General features: G+C 41.4%; 1 protein-coding gene across 3 annotated transcripts in view; it reads right to left on the bottom strand.

The window, feature by feature from the left end:
• The window catches only part of LOC136434028 (formin-like), a 75,284-nt gene that overhangs the window by 46,357 nt on the left and 11,537 nt on the right, over window positions 1-17,390 (bottom strand). For 2 of the 3 annotated variants that reach the window (XM_066426679.1, XM_066426681.1), the window contains 5 exons: window positions 11,679-11,752; window positions 10,834-10,845; window positions 10,016-10,075; window positions 9,378-9,498; window positions 1,578-1,670 (listed from right to left, as the gene is read on the bottom strand). In XM_066426679.1, coding sequence (XP_066282776.1) covers window positions 1,578-1,670; window positions 9,378-9,498; window positions 10,016-10,075; window positions 10,834-10,845; window positions 11,679-11,752 — 360 coding nt within the window. The remainder of the gene's footprint in view (window positions 1-1,577; window positions 1,671-9,377; window positions 9,499-10,015; window positions 10,076-10,833; window positions 10,846-11,678; window positions 11,753-17,390) is intronic. The other variant, XM_066426680.1, reaches the window with a different exon arrangement.

The raw sequence follows: 17,390 nt of genomic DNA, 5'->3' as shown, positions 1-17,390 counted from the left end.
ACACAGGAGGTGAGGGATTGGCACCAGCTTTGGCTACAACCTGTCGGATTCTCACTGTCCTAGCAGCTGTAAAAAAGGGGAAGGAAAAAAGGGTATAACTGAGTTGTAGACTGCATGGAGGGGCTGGGGGAGATACTATCAGCCTGAGGTCACCTCACAGGCTTACACACACTTATATACACACACACACAGGAGGTGATCATGAAGGATAGGCACCAGCTTTGGCTACAACCTGTCAGGTTTCTCTACATGTCCTAGCGGCTATAAAAAAGGGAAGGACAAAAAGGGTTTAACTGAGTCTTAGACTGGAAGGGCTGGGGGAGATAGTATCAGCCTGAGGTCACCACACACACACTCATACACACACAGGATGCGAGGGATCGGCACCAACTTTTGTTACAATCTGTTGGATTCTCACTGTCCTAGCAGCTATAAAAAAGGGAAGGAAAAAAAGGGTATAACTGAGTTGTAGACTGGAGGGGCTGGGGGAGATATTATCAGCCTGAGGTCACCTCACAGGCTTACACACACTTATATACACACACACACAGGACAGGGGCTGAAGGATAGGCACCAGCTTTGGCTACAGCCTGTCGGATTCTCACTTTCCTAGCTGCTATAAAAAAGGGGAGGAAAAAAAGGGTATAACCAAGGTCTACAAAATAAGCATTCCGACCTGTGCTGTACATGATTTAGTACTTGGCATCTTGACAAATCAGTCAAATAAGGGTTATCCTCCCTGAGTCAAGAAACTGAGGAAGTTTACACTGAGAATTGTTTGTGAGATGTTTTGTTTTGTTTGCATACCATACATGTACATTGTAGTACTTGGCATCTTGATAAATCAGTAACATGAGGGTAATACTAGTTTGTACAGTAAGTACAAGTTAGGTGAACATTCCTAACTGAAACTGGTACAGTAACTCATTTTTACCTATGTTGACTGAGGAAACACATGTACATGTAGGTGTGTCTTTCGCAATAGCACAACATTGTGGCCTGCTAGGGATTCAAACCCAGAACCTTTAGATTCTAAATCAGCAACCCTAACCATGCCACCTTGCCATCCTGCATTTGAATGAACCAGTCACAATTTAAAGGGTGACAGAGGTAAAGTTTACAGAGAAGTGTTTCTGAGCCGTCGCCCCGTGTTGATCCTGGTGTAAGGTGAGTTGCAGACAACTCTGCGTAGTTCCCCTCCCAGTTTACGCCCCCGATAATTAGGTCTAATTGATAATATAATCAACCACTCAGTTCACTTGTAACTAAAGATGACACGGCCAACCCACTTGAACCGACCAATGACAGACGGTCTGTGGCTGGGAGCTGTTCCCATTGGATGGGATATCAGACCATGCACACGTACTGTGTACTGTAAATTTTGATATATCAGAGGCAGTTTTATTTTTGCAATTTTTTTCAGTGCCTCTCCAATTTGAAATCATGAAAATTCATGTTTTTGTGCTGCAGTATTGTTTGGACTGTGAACTTTTTAAAACACAAACTTGAATGCTAATAATGAAGGGCTATATACATGTAAATAAAATAAGAAATTGAAGACAGGGAACAAACTTCACCTTTCTTGACGAAGATCTCCATGTTGTCCTTGAAGGGTTGGATGTACTTGTCCTCGGAAGAGTTCACCACATCAGCCACCTTCTTCTCGCATCCTAGATAATGAAGATTGGGAGAATCCACATTAACCTTCTTCCTGCTGCCTAACTCTGTAACCAACAGGGTATTGGGCCCCAAACCGCAACTTCAGTGTGCTAAAGGTTAACACCTTCAGTTGTACAAAACGTACAACTAAAAAAAATATTTTGTTTCCTTGTGCCTTATTTCAGAGTTTATTTTTTGATAGCTTGTATTGTTTCCATTTTCACAGTGTTGAAGGGGGGATTGTGTAAGAAATTCAAGATATCAAGATATTGACCTCTATTAACATTTATCTGCCAGGTAACATACATATATATAGGTGTACATATATATACACCACCCTGGAAAAATGGATCTAAAGATCACCAATGCAACACACAGTCTACCAGTATAATGTACTCCAGCGACCTGTACAGTGTATATCTAAACTGTGCATATCTTGGGGGTGCTGCACTACAGATCTCTCAAACACAGTTTTTCACAGATTTATTTAACCTGGTAGATAAATATTAATGGTATTACATTTAATATGTAATGTGTAACCTATAAATAAAACCAAAGTAAACTGTTCTTATTACATATCATGTCATTTTATCAATTGTTTGTGTTCACATATATGTACTGATTAAAAAAAACACAAAGTCTGCCCCCACACCGCTATCATAATTGTGCCACAGGGGCTTTCTAAGGATATCCTGGACCACAACCAAAAGTTATATTCAGTGATTAATGACTATAAATAATATAAATTATACCAAAGTATACTATTTTCATTACATATCATTATATGTTGTTTCATTAATTTTTTGTGTTCACAGTTTGTGTACTGAAAAAGGGAAGACCGCCCTCCCACCGCTATCATAATTGTGCCATGGGGGCTTTCTAATCACATCCTGAACCACAACCGGAAGTTATATTTAGTGATTAATGACTATAATGTGGAACATATGAATAATATAAATTATACCAATTTGAAAGTAAACTATTTTCGTTACATATCATCATATGTTGTTTTATTAATTGTTTGTGTTCACATGTACTGAAAAAGGAAAGACCGCCCTCCCACCGCTATCATAATGGCGCCAGGGGGGCTTTCTGAGGACATCCTGGACCACAACCGGAAAGTTATATCTAGTGATTAATGGCTATAATGTGTAACATATAAATAACATAAATAACACCAAACCAAAGTAAACTATTTTCATTACATACACATGTATCATCATAATTTGTTTCATTAATTGTTTGTGTTCACAATTTGTGTACAAAAAAAGGGAAGCCCACCCTCCCACCGCTATCATAATCGTGCCACGGGGGCTAAGTAAATTCTACATCCTGGGCCACAACCAAAAGTTATATGTAGTGATTAATGACTATAATGTGTAACATATGGATAATATAAATCATACCAAAGTAAATTATTTTCATTACATATCATCATATGTTGTTTCATTAATTGTTTGCGTTCACATGTACTGAAAAAGGGAAGAGCTCACCCTCCAAACGCTATCATAATTGTGCTACTCTCCAAGCAGAGCATGGGTTTCGGCTGGTTTTTGACATGTTTTAGGCGTTTTTGTCAGGCTTTCTACTTGAAAAAAGATGACAAAGTAGAAAGCCCGACAAAAACGCCTAAAACATGTCAAAAACCAGCCGAAACCCATGCTCTGCTTGGAGAGTAAATTGTGCCACGGGGGCTTTCTAAGGACATCCCGGACCACACCCGGAAGTGTCAGACGGCTCACACAGATAGAGACCAGGACGTGCAATTCCGCTATCTTAACGAGGCGACTGGTGTGGGTTTTGTAAGGGATCAAGCCATTTGCTGATTGTCACAGAATGGGGGAACGAGCGCCTGGGGCAGGGAAGCTTTCGTCAGCTGTAACGAGGCAGATGAGATGATAAAGGGGCTCCAAACTGCTGGGTCAGAGGTCAATGTTCTGAAAACGTTTTTGAAAAAAATGACATCCAGCGAAAAAATTACAGCGAACAAAGACAAAGGTTCGGAGTTTGTACCTGTATAACTGCCTTTGGCATAAGACACCAGAGTCTGTGACATACCCAAAACTTTTTTTAAGGACGAAATGATCACCTTTAGAGGACAAAACTATTCACAATGGTTTTCTCCTGTAGACTTGCAAAAGTTAAAACTTCAAGGCGTCCAGGATGTTTTTAAGAAAACAAAAGAGTTAACTTTCTCCATGCTGCACAGCTGCAAGGTGTACACGAAACAAAGGACAATGTACAAACTATATAGCTATTCAGCCTGACCTGCACATTGCTTCAAGAACAAGAACAAGGTGTAAGAAAAGTTTGACAGGTCGTTCGGCGTAATATAACCAGCTGCTGCTGCGCTGCGTGCCTGCGAAGCTGGTGTGTTACGCCGAATAGCGGTTATACCGGCTATATAGATACAGATACAGAACACTTTTGGCGAGTTCTCTAAACTGTCAATGTAACAGGTCGACATTCGGTAACCTTACTTACAAAAGCGTATACACGTATATCTAGAACACATAGCGCAGAGCATTGTTCTGTTTCTCCCAGAGTCACTACGATGTGAAACAGAAGCCGGCCTTAGGTTGAACAAGTTTTGAAAATGTACTTGCCCTGCATAGGGTAAGAACATTAAAAAATCTACTGGCTCGAACCGACTATTCACCGGCCCAAAATTTCAGTGGTTACCGTGTGGAGACAGCTCATGCCGCTTTGCATATTATTAACCAATATTTGGAAGGCCAGTGCCGGCTAGCTTTACGGGCGTCTGACAAGCTTCTAGGAACTGGTCAGTCGGGTAAGCCGCTGGAAGGAAAGTCAGGCTAGTGGACACTCAAGGAAAAATCGCACTAGTGGGACATGCACTTGCCCGATCAGCACTTTCACTTGCCCTGGGCAACTGGGCCAGTGGACCTGTCCAACCCTGGGTCACGTCACTTCCTGGCGTGACGCACGGATGTAGCCGTACTGACATGTTTGGTGGATCCAGATGTGCTCCATTCCACGATACCGCGCTCCTTTGTGCGCGGACCCGACTACGGGACGTTCGCAAGGTTCTATCCCCGTTGTTTGTTAACATGGACTACAGTTTAACATCCCCTTCCAAGGACTGCAACCCTTTCCAAGTATTCTGCAGGTCCGGAGAGCGACAACCGGTCAGTTCTGAACAACGCTGCGTCCAGACACGATAGTGCCAACTACTGGACAACGCAATGACTGAACATCAATTCTGGCGGTAAGGCTGGTTTACCGTTGAAGCAGACGAGGAAACTGCTTCAGCCTGCTAAGGAAGCAATTTGCTACCAAATTCGTATCGGTTATGGGGTTAAGCAGCAGGAAGAGGGTTAATCCAGGAGGCTTTCCAGAGAGTCAGCAGCAATGCAGCCAGGGGGAAGACAAGTGTGTCTGTACTTCATTCCAGGGAAGGCTATCTAATGGCATGACTGATTATTGCAAGAAGTCAGGATAGAACAAGCGTCCAGTGGAAGGCCTGGATGTCTAGTTGGGATGGACAGTCGAGTTACGTCTCTTGAGGCTTCTTTGGTGAGTGATGAAGAATATTTGTGGGGAGGGGGGAGACGAGAATACTGACACAAGAGGTTCACAAGCAACAACATGCCGACCAGATTCACAGTTAATAGTCGACAGGTAAGATAAAAGTCTTTCTTCAGTGATACAATCTTTTATGACATCGTGTTTAGAAAAAGAGATACAGTATTTTTATGACAGCGGCAACAGAAAGTACCTCGAGTAAAAGTGGTACAGTTGAAAACAACGAGGGGTCTTGTTCATTTCAGCCCAGTCTGTTCTAGAGCATGTCGAGCAGAATGCCTACTGTACAACTACATGTACAGGTGTGACATCAAATCAATCTTCATGTTCACACAGAAAAACGATACTGTAACAGACTGAGTGTGTTTTTCTGTGTAGTCAAGCAAAGACTGACGTTTCACAATGGTGGGCTTGTAAGGTCCCCACTCTGAGTGGCTATGGGGCACAGGTTGACAGAAGTCTGCACTATGTAAGGAGTAAGTGAGTCTATAAGGTAAGAGAAGCGTTGAAAGGGAGGCTGATTCGTGTAAAGACCCGTCCCTCTTTTCATCGGTTTAAGTGGAACGCTGCATCGCTCCTTTTATCTCCAGCCCTCAGCCTCCTCCGAGGCCTTCTGGAGGCACTTGAAGCATGTGTTTGTTTACGAGCCGCGGGATTGGTGGTTGTTGTGCCGTGCTCTCTGTCCCATCGGGGCGGGAGTGGGTGTTGGAGCCGTTTGCGCACCGTGCCGGCTTTGTGCCGCCCCGGGTCGGGTGACGTTATTTTGACAGGTTCAAGAGGACTGCAAACAGATTAGCTCCATTAGGGGGAACAAACTTCAGGTCCTGGAAACGACTGCATGCAGTTTTCTTAGTAAAAACTTGTTCCAACACAAAAAGTTAACGCATCAATCTTTTGACTAGGTCCTGGAAGCAACTGCATGCAGCTTTCTCACTTAAGTACACAATTAAAACTGCCTTTTATCTCCCCAACCATAGTCAGGTACCCATTTTTACAGTCACCTGGGTGGAGTGAGGAAACTCCCTTTTCCTAAGCTAGGGCATAACGTCTAGCCTGAAATAATACTGTAACACAGATCCTGTCACTTGCAACTTTTATGTGTCAGTTTTGTTGAAAATGCTACACTGTACATACAACGTATCAACGTATATGACACAGTACGGACACTTTTTAAACCTTACCCTAACATTCTACGATAAATCTTACAAGCTTGACCTGGCAACAGTTTCGCTTGTGTCACTCAAAACATTGACGTCATCCTCAGTCAACGAACAGCACCTAGCAGCTCCAAGACATTGACCAGAAGACACCATATCTTAAAGGGAATTAAGGAGGACTTTAAGTTAACGGGGGCATGTTTTGCATTTTCGCAACACTAATGAATTATAGCTTGATAAGGTGCAGACATCAAACCCCAGTATCTCAAAGATATTATAGTTCATTTCTTAAAAGCCCTAATTATGAGCATGAAAGAAAACAGATTTTCGAAACAATAAAAACAATATTCCTGAGCTTGCAACATCTAGAAAACCTCCAAAAAAACACATTTCTACTAAAATTACAAATCATTAAAAATGTGGGACTTTTCATCAGCCACTGCCTCCAAAAAATAAGTCAACCCCCCTAGTAATGTATGTAGAAAATTAGTTAAATGTATAGAATAGACAATTGTTACTTTTTTACTGTTTGTACCCTTGCAATTAGCCTACGGGCATGAATCTGCAAATAAAGGAATTACAATTAACAGCAGCTTTGGTTGACATCGAACCAGAGCAACATCGGTGCAACATCTCAATTAACGTGCGGAGTGACGGGTGACGAGTTCTAACATCCTCGCAGAGAGTTGATAGAGGAGATAAGAACCAATTTGCCCTTCATAATCTTCGCTTTCAGCACCGCGGTGTTAAGAAACAGGTCACTGTAAAGCCCCCTTCTCACTGGAACCTGGCGCTGGCGGTGTTGCTGCATCCTAAACTGGATTTGTGTTACCCTTGACTTTATAATGGGAATATCATGCAAAACGTACAAGTATGACCAAAAAGACAACAAAACACACAAAGCTTAAAAAGATTCATTTTTTGTTGATGAAATTCGTTGAGTGCTTTGTCAATTTGATCGGCCGCAGCGACACCGCCAGCCTGCCGCGTGTCCAGTGAGAGGGGGGCTTTAGACGTGCCCAAGACATTTGCAAAAACTTAACCAACCTCCTTGATGGTCGTAAGAATAAGGAACATTGTACTATCTGTCTCAAGGTGGCCTTCAAGTGATGTTAGGATGGAGGGAAGAAAATGTTGCCCTTGACACAAATTACCCCAGGACAACTTACTGCTTGACCTTCGTTTTTTCAAGTTCAATGCCATTGTTTAAGAAATGTTTCCAGCTAGAATGGCCATTGTAAGATAGCATGAGACATTCGCATGGAATATGAAAGCCTTAGGTTTTCTTGTAAGTAGTAGTCAGTGGCAATAACTTAAACTCTTTGACAGGTTTATATCTAAAAACTGGCAATAATCTATCTTTGATAGTCTTTGATAGGTACATGTAAGTCCTCATAATCAGTTAAAAAGCTCATCTACATTGATAGATTATGTGATTTGAATCTAAACATTAACGGTTGAAAAGTAGTACTGACAAGTTAGTCTTCCTTGTCTTGGATCTACACATTAAATCATGAATCTTTTGACATGAGTGCCAAACCTTGTCCTGGACATACATGTACCAAACAACTGGGACATCTACTTATCACAGGGAAGAGTTAGGAGAAGACCACAGTACTGTTACTGAGAGGTGGGGGGCTGTGACTTCTTAGTGATAAAAAGGGACCACAGGACCAGGCCACAGTATTGCTACCGAGAGGTCACTGATAAAGGATGGCCACTACTGCTACTGTTCTGTAGTCTGATGCTTAGCAGAGGAACATGTGGACTAACTTCAGCCATGATTTGTATCATTCTGCATTGATTAACTGGACAGATATTGCATATTAACCATCCTTTGCCAAGTGCAGTTGTACATATACTAGTCTAATAAAGGCTTTGACTTGACTTGACACAGAAAAATACACATAGCATACTGCCAAGGGTCACCGTCTTTGGGGCTATGAAACATTTAACAATGAGTCATTTTAAGACGCCTTGCTCACCAAAGAACCCAGTCCACCAGAAGATTTAGTGACTGTCCTTAACACATGTAGGGAAAAATGCAAGGCATGCTGACAGCGGTTGCCTCCTTTGAAACTATGAAATGAAGTCGTCTTGAGACATCTTATGATAAGAAGATTCAGCAGTTGTCCTTCACTTAGTCTAGACAAAAGAAAGCGCAAGGAACCCTGCCAGCGGTCGCCTTCCTTGAGGCAACGAAATTAAGTCGTCTAGAGATATCTTATTCCATTAGAAGGTTTAGTAACTGTCCTTCTCTAAGTGGAGGCAGAAGAAAGCACAAGAAACCATTCCTTGAGGCTATGCATGAAATGAAGTCATCTTGAAACGTCTTACTTGCCGTCTAAGTCTCTCTTGAGTTTCCTAAAATCATTGCCAGAAGACATGATATCTTAAAGGAACTGAAATTTAAGTTATCTTAAGGGATATATTTTGCATTTTCCTTGAGAAGGCTATGAAATGAAGTCATCTGCAGATATCTCACTCATTGTCAAAGTCCTTAAGTCTCTCCTGAGTTTCCTAAGATCATTGCCAGAAGAAATCATATCTTAAAGGAACTGAACTTTAACTTCTCTTGAGGGACATATTTTACATTTTCCTTGAGGCTATGAAATGAAGTCATTTACAGATATCTTGCTCCATTAGAAGGTTCAGTAATTGTCCATTTCTAAGTCTAGGCAAAAGAAAGCACAAGTAACCCTTCATTAAGGCTATGAAATGGAGTCATCTGTAGATGTCTTATTCACCATCTAAGTTTCTCTTGAGGTCATTAACCAGAAGACATCACGTCTTAAAGGAATTGAGGACTTATGAGGGACACATTTTGCATTTTCTTTGAGGAGGATATAAAATTAAGTCATCTCAAGATGTCTTACCGTCTAAGTCTCTCTTGAGCTTCCTGAGGCCATTGACCAGGTGACATCACTTCTCAAAGGAATTGAGAAGTTATCAGGGACACATTTTGCATTCTCCTTGAGGCTATGAAATGAAGTCATCTCGAGATGTCTTACTCACCGTCTAAGTCCCTCTTGAGTCTCCTGAGGTCCTTGCCGATGTCGTCAAACTTGACGAGGGTTGCCTGGTTAATGTCGTTGGGCTCTGGGATAGGCAGCTTGGCCTGCTCGGTGCCTGCAGCCTACAGTAGAGGGAGGGGGAACAAAACTTCTGTAAAACCACCCTTCCCTTCACCACAACACTCTTAGACTAGTCTCCAAACAGATGTAAGGATTCAGTTCAGTATTTTATGCCTGGTTTTGCTAGACAGTACTCTTTTCTAGTATCATACTCCTCCTAGAAGCCCATAGTTGCCATATGAGAAAGATGCACTAAATGTTGCATGAACAGATGTAAAACACTGAGTCTGAGCCGGCTCCAAACATACAATGGACTTGACGATTATAACAAGTTTCACTCTGCAAAAGTTACAAATGAACCTAACCTAATTATAAACTAATATTCACAAGACCTGGATCCTGGGTTGACAACTCTGAAATCTGTATTGATGACCGTTACTTATTTTTGTTAAGTGAGCTGTCACAAGCTAGTCCTTGGTGATACTTCATGTCTGTACAACTCTATAAGCTTTTTTTTTATTACCTCCTTGGACTAAGTTAAGGGGCTTGAATGAGTTACTGTGCATTAGCGTTACCAACCTTGTCGAACTTATTGATGTAGTAAATCACTAGGTAGTGCAGAAGACTGGTCTTGCCGTCCTGTGGGAACAAAAACAGACACAGGTGATACAAAACTCAGACACGAGGCAGAGAGGACTTCCACAAAATGACAACAAAACAAAAATCAAACTAAACGAGGCCACACCAATTGAAGTTGTTGGTCGTCAGACTAAAAATATAATGCTGAACTGGAGGATCAACATGAAAACAGAATGTGAGGGCCAGGTTTATGCAAATTTTTGACCAGGATTGTAAATTCTTTAATCTTTAAATTTTCATTTTAATCTTTTAATATTTTTCCATCCCATTAATTGATTGGGAGCCCATGTTGCCAATCTTCATAAATCTGTCATTTTAAGGTCACAAAAATACAATTTCATGAATATTGTGTCATGAAGTTCTGACTTTTGGATGGATGGAGTGAAATTTGTGTCCGTCCCAACAAGCAAATGTCCTTTCTGGGATGTAGCTCGAGGGATTGGTCCTGGATATTCTCCAAGAAGAGGTTTCAGTCGAGAGGGCTAGGAGTGTCCATGATTTTTAACGTTTTTGGAGGGAGAGAAACGTTAAAAATCATGGGCACTCCTAGCCCACTCGACTGGAGAATAGGTCCTGGAGACATTCCTGTGATCAAGTCTTCCGTTTTCATCGTTCTCTTGCTCATCTTTTACTTTTGAATGTCAGAGAACCAAGGAACTGAATTGGTGTTGCCCAAAATGGAGATTTCTACGGGGAGGGGGAAAACAAGCAGGAGCCGGGTGCAGCTAGTGCTCATTGCTAGACAACGTGGCACGAACCTTTGGACAGTGCTGAAAATATGACGACAAACTGGGTTTAATAATATATGGCAAAGTGTTCAAGACCACATGTGAAAATAAAAATTGCTTTCCACGCTAGAGCACAAAGATGCGAACATATCAAATCCACAACTACAAGGATCAGCCATAAGCAGACAAGGAAGGCAGCATAATCCTATGATAGTCTTGAGTAGACATTTTAGGAAAACCATTTTGGCATTTATGAGCCAATACATGTATTTTAGTACAGCATACTATGTTATGCAAAAATTCATAAAGATCACTCAGAAAAGTAAGGACATAGCGTAGAAGTCTGACGCTTGTTGCACAATTTTAACAATGGCTGCCTTGGAAACACATACAGGAGAGGTAACCGTTGCGCATGCCAATAACTGTAAAAGATGACACAAAACTTGTTTGAAGGTTTGGCTCCCTTTCCAAGGATGCCATTGAGCAACCAAAATTTGATTTGTATGACCGATGACTTTAATATAGACTGAATATGATCAAAGAGGTTACAAAATACAATTCTTTATCAATGAAATACATTTTTATATTGTATCTATGGATCACCATTGGCGTTTCATTGTTGCATCGAATGTGCTTGTAATGTTGAGTGGTCTGCCTGGCGCTCCACTATGTAGTGCCTTGTTGCAATTTTTGATAAACTTGAAAAGTAAAGTAATGAAATTAATTTCCACTTGACTGATGAGAGTTTTGGTCACTCAATGGTAGCCGCCTCAATGGAAAGGGGGTGTCAACAGCTCAATGTTAGCAGAAGCTGCTGACAGTGTAACAGTTGTAGCTTTTCTGCAGGCCAGAAGTACATGTAAGGTTGGTGGTACCTTTCCTTTCACGTCCTTCAGTTTGGCGAGGATCTCGAGCTGGAAACCGTCGGCCTGGCCGCGAGTCCTGTTCCCTGTTAACCAAAAAGGGATGGGTACAATCAGCAAGATAACAGAATCATTGATAACATAGTACAGGGCTCGAAATACTGGGTGCATGTGCACCCAGTGCACCCAATTTTGGAGCTGTGCACCTAATTTTTTAATGTGGGTGCACTGGTGCATCCAAATTTTTCGTACGGTTTAATGTGTAAAGTTATCACTGCACACTAGTAGACAGCATATTCTTGACATCTAAGTGTAAGAAAATAATAAAATCTTTGTTGTAGTACTTGTTTAAGATTTTGATGTTAGAATTTGAGTTAATTTCGATTTTGAAAGCTTCAAAACTGCGTGCCGAGATCGCGTGCCAAACGCGCATGAAGAGGAACAGTAAGGTTTGTCATTAGGTTTTGCTCATAATAGTTACATTCTACTTTATTTTATGTGGTGCACCCAAAATTTTTTTGGTGCACCCAATTTTTTAGGTTGGGTGCACCAGTGCACCAATTCCCAAAACTGAATTTCGAGCCCTGTAGTAACACCTGTACTAGTGACCACCTGTACATGAGGACCACCTGGTCATTGTGGGCAATTTTGGTGGTCCCTTAGAAAGTTAGATCATTTTCCCCATTGACTCTAGCAAAGCTCTTGAGTGGTCATAATATACAGGTTTGACTGCAGTGTGGAAAGGATGATCTTTGGAATGTATGAAACTTTAAAGCACACCCAGTATAATTGGAAATGTAGAGATTCTTATTGCAAGCTGCTTTGGAATTAGGAAAACCAATGCTAAGATACACTTTTTTGCTTCTAAATCACATATCCAGTAGGCCACCCAAAGGTGGCCTGGGTGCCATCCTAATTTCTACCGGGGCTCCTACACTTGCTACCCTAATTTTTTTAGGGTAGCAAGTGTAGGAGCCCCACTTGCTACCCTAATTTTTTTAGGGTAGCAAGTGTAGGAGCCCCGGTAAAAATTAGGATGGCACCCAGGCTAACCCAAAGGCGTAACACACCAGTTTTGAACGGTAAGCACAAGCTGCACAAGACCGTACTTCTGACTTTTCCAAAGGATCATTTGTTTACACTCAGGTAGATGACTATAATAATATTTCATCACATATCTCATCTTTAGGCACAAATAAAAAAAGCTTCTAATCTCTTTGCTTCGCTTGTGAACTCTTAACATATCGCACAAGTTAATTTCTAAAAAGATAGCCCGGAAGTCCCACCAGTTTGGCCCATCCCCAAGTAACCAGCCCAGCCCTAACTAGCCTAACATATCCCCATCTACAGTTACATGTAGCTGCCTGTAGAATTAGGATGTCAATTTGTGCCCACCACTTTCCCAAATGAAGCCTGTCTATCTTACTTAACTTATTTAGTCTACAAATAGCAAAACTTCCCGCCGACTCCAACCCAAGTTGTGGAAACAATACAGGCAGTCAACATCGCTCTAAACACGTCGGGAGGGCCTCAAGTCAAACGCTAATGAGGGTCTGTATGGGGGGATCCTGGCAATGCTTAGAAAGGCTGGCAACACTTAATACACAACAGTAAATTCAGAAGGCTTGGTAATGGCCTACAGTAAATTGGCCTGTTATTTTGATTGTAGGTTTTGGGAACAGGTTCATTGGATTGCTGATTTTGATCTGAATGATTTATTTGGCAGTAAAATACACTGGTTTGTTCTGATGTATTCATGGGGTGTCTGGCAAAACCAGTCTTTGAGAACCGACTTTGGGTAATCTGGTGTTCAACTTTGCGATACGAATGATTTTATCACTAATGCTTAATGATGAATTCAGGGTAATAATGTGCACATGTAGGTATGGAATTAAAGCGACCAATTCAGAAAAAAATTACCGATGACGCTTAATTTTGAATTAGACCTTTTAGAGCATCAGAGTGCAGGCTAGGTACAAGTAACCATGAATCAAAATAGCTTGCTACATCTCACAGAAAAAGCCATTTAGACCCTCACTAATGGAGTGTTCCAGGTAGACTAAACGTAGCTGGCCCTGGTGCAGGCTGATACAAAAGTAGCCAGTGGTTAAGCCGAGGGGAGGGGAAGTCATTAATCCACGGCAGGCTGGATTACATAATACCACTTCTCAGGGCGCGGGCAGGAGTTCTAGGAAGGATGCTTTTCCTTAAGGCTGCACTGAGTTGATTTCGGGGATTACATCACCTGGAGGCTCGGAATCTGATGCGAGGGTGGAAAATAATCAAATTTGCTACATGAAGATTGAGTGATGCGAAATTTGTTACGTTAACTGATACAAATTAGTTGTGGCAACTTATTGCCTCATGTATGAGGGAGCTTCGGGCATAAGCCTCAAACCTCTGCACGTAAAAGAATCCAACTCACTTAGTGGAGCAGGGGTGACCCGGTGTGCTTGGCCAAAAACGCGAGGCCGCATTGCACTACCACTAGCTACTTGATGCTTTTGATAATGACTGCTTTACCTTTTTTTATTCAAATTGTTTTGTTACATTAATCCACACAGATTTGTTGCGTCAACTGACACCAATCTTTTTTGTTATGTTTTTTGATAAAAATTTGTTACATTTTAACCGATACAAATTTGCTACACCCTCGCTTGGTTAAAATGCAATGGTTATACAAGAAATTTCTCTTCTAGTAATATTGATAAATCGATGTTACCTTTAAGTTTTTACTTTAGTTTAAAAACATTTGCTATAATCCTCTGAAATTAACTGGTATGAAATGTTGAGAATGTTGTTTCTTGGGCAACAAAGAAGTTGTTTAGATCTTTGTGCCGTCGGACCTGTGTGAGAAATTGCCAGAACTATGTTAAGAATGCAGGTGGTCCACAACTCTGTATCAGCTATATTCATCATGGGCCTTTTTATGCCCAAATCTATCAGATTAAAGCCTTAAACATCTCGGCTACCCGGAAACTACCTTGAGAAACAAGCGACGAACTATCTCAAGAATGCGGCAGGCATCAACCAGGCAAGGCAAATCGAAAAGATAAGTTGAACTCTGAAGCACTTCCGACACGGACTGAGAATGCGCGGCCACTCTCACAGTTTCCACAAATCCGTCCACCAAACACGGGATGAGTTGTGGCCACGGGGGCGTTTTCTCGTCGAAGGTAAAGCAGGTTGTCGCTACTTTGTTCTGACGGCGTCGCCAAAGCAACAACAAAAACAAGGGAAGTGCTCAGCTCCCAGCCAGCGCACTTTCCCATGATAACGCCGTCTGGGCGCCCCATGATTAAAAGTCTCGTAGGCAGACTCCTGGCTCCAGCACAGAGAATTCAATCAAAGATGTCAGACTGATAGTCGGCCCTCTTGATGAAATTTGTAGCTTATTATTTACTCTGGCTTCTGGCTGGGGGCCAGGGTAGGCATTTAACTGCCCAAACAGCTTTCCTTTGTCTATAAGGCCACACCAATTTAATTTCTTGGTTAATGGAATCTTTGAAAAAAAAATGCTAGATTGGAAAATGAACATGAAAACAGAATCTCAGAGGAAAGTTTGTACTTCGGTGCATACAGTTTCAGGGAGTGAACAAGTTTTCACCCCAGCCTTCTGTTTTCATGATGTCCTCGTGCGAAAATTTTACCCAAAAAATCTGTTAACCAAGAAATTAAATTGGTGTGGCCTAAGGGCTCAGGGAGGGGCGGGGAGGTGGCCGGGGTGTCAGTAGGTCCTTCATCTTAGAGGATGATGTTGTGCAGACCACCTGTCAATCACAACAATGCGTTGCCGTGACAACTACAAACACCCTATCCCAATCAAATTCTTTAGGTTGTACACTTTTAAGGTTTTCCGCAATTTGTCCAAAGCAAATTGGAAATGAATTTCACAAGGAATGCTCTAGATAGGAGGTTTAACGTTATTCGTATTTCTTTGCTTAAGTACAACAGCTTTCAAGAGACTTGCTACCACAGTCAGTTTTGAATATCTATTTAGATTTTACAACTTTAACAATGCAAAAATAGGTAGATAAGATTTCTTTGTTATTAGAAAAGACACTGAAACCAGTGATTAGCCCCATCTTTATTGGTTTATTAATCAGGATGTTAAGTTTCAACCTATACCTCTATTTTGTACTATGTTTAATAGTTCTTGCCATACATTGGACTGTGTACAATTGTTGCGCAAGGAAGTTAAGAAATGAAAAGCATCATGCCCACCTGCCCTCCATGTACATGATTCACTTTCCTGAACCAGGATTCTGACATGCAGGTCTCGTTGTCTGTGGAGCCACAGACAGATTAATGTTCCTGATATCCAGAGTCCTAACCTGGTTACCTCAGCCTTCAGACACCATCAGTGTCAAACACACTCTTATGTAATACTTAAACAAGTCACAAATAGAAAGGACAGTGACATGCCAATCCAACAGCAAAGTTTGTTCACATTTATAACGTTTCTTTGTAATTATTCCCATTTTGTATGATAATCATGATTTTTTGCTGGATGATGATTTTGTTTTGTTACCTTTGCCAAGAAGGTTATGTTTTCAGGAGCGTTTGTGTGTCTGTTAATACGATAACTTGAGAATGCCTGGAGTAGCAGAACATTGTGGACTACTACAACTATTATTATATATACATGTACAGTAGATTCTAAATGACGTCTCTTGACTTTTGAAACTTTGCACGATCTTTCCAAGCCCTAAGCAAAACTCCAGTCTGGATGATATTGGAGCAAGCATTGTGAATAATGTATGTCTCCTGGTGTGGGCACCTAAGTTACAGACACTACAGGCCCTGATAACATTACATGTCTACTGCTGCCTTCTCCTTATTGGGTTACGGAGGCTGTTAAATGGATTACGTTACCAAACACTTACCACTACAAGACAGGCCTTCGGCCTTTCAATAGGTATTAGGGATATTCTGTACAGCATTTTCCCACAGATGTATTGCCTCCAAACTTTGGGGAGAAACTTTTTGAAGATTGCTAGCTATGAGCATTAACTTGCAGTGGTGAGGTGGTCTAAGGTGGCAAGGTTGTCTTGTGGTAAGGGTTGTTGACTTAGAATCTAAATGTTCTTGGATTGAATCCCTGACAGACCCCAATGTCGTGCCCTTGGGAAAGGCACTTGACAACTTATTCCTCACTAAGCTCAGGTGGAAATGAGTACCTAGCTTCAGTTAGGGATGTCCTCTAGGATGGGACAAAAAGCCTGAGGGCCTGTGTTTGAGGAGAGCCACACCTCAAGCAAGTAAAAGAAGCCACCACACTTATCGAAAAGAGTAGGGGCACTTCCTGGTGTGAGTGGATCAAACATTTGAGTCTAGTCTTATGCAGCTTGTACGTAGTGGACAAAACTGGTGTGGCATAGTGGAGATCTTTTAAAAGGTTTTCTTTTTGATAAACCTGGTTGTATTTATCTGTATTATCTAAATACCTGTATAATAGTCTCTTTCCATGGCACTCTCACTAGGTTTTAGTAATAAAAAGTTACCAGTCCTATCATCAGTTATACTTGAACTTAGGCCACATCAACTCCTTGTCTTCCTTCTTTGACATCTTTCAACAACATCAGCTTGTCAGCCTGGCGTTCCATTGTGTATTGAATTGTTGCAATTTTAAATAAAGAATAAAAATTCGACAACAGTTTGAAATAAAAACAGAGGGCTTTGTGGAAAACCTTGACTTCACTCACTTGCTTTAACTTTGCATAC

The sequence above is a fragment of the Branchiostoma lanceolatum genome, chromosome 4 (genome assembly GCF_035083965.1).
Source record: "Branchiostoma lanceolatum isolate klBraLanc5 chromosome 4, klBraLanc5.hap2, whole genome shotgun sequence".
In the NCBI taxonomy this organism is placed as follows: Eukaryota; Metazoa; Chordata; class Leptocardii; order Amphioxiformes; family Branchiostomatidae; genus Branchiostoma; species Branchiostoma lanceolatum.
This window is presented reverse-complemented; position numbering and strand designations above follow the sequence as displayed.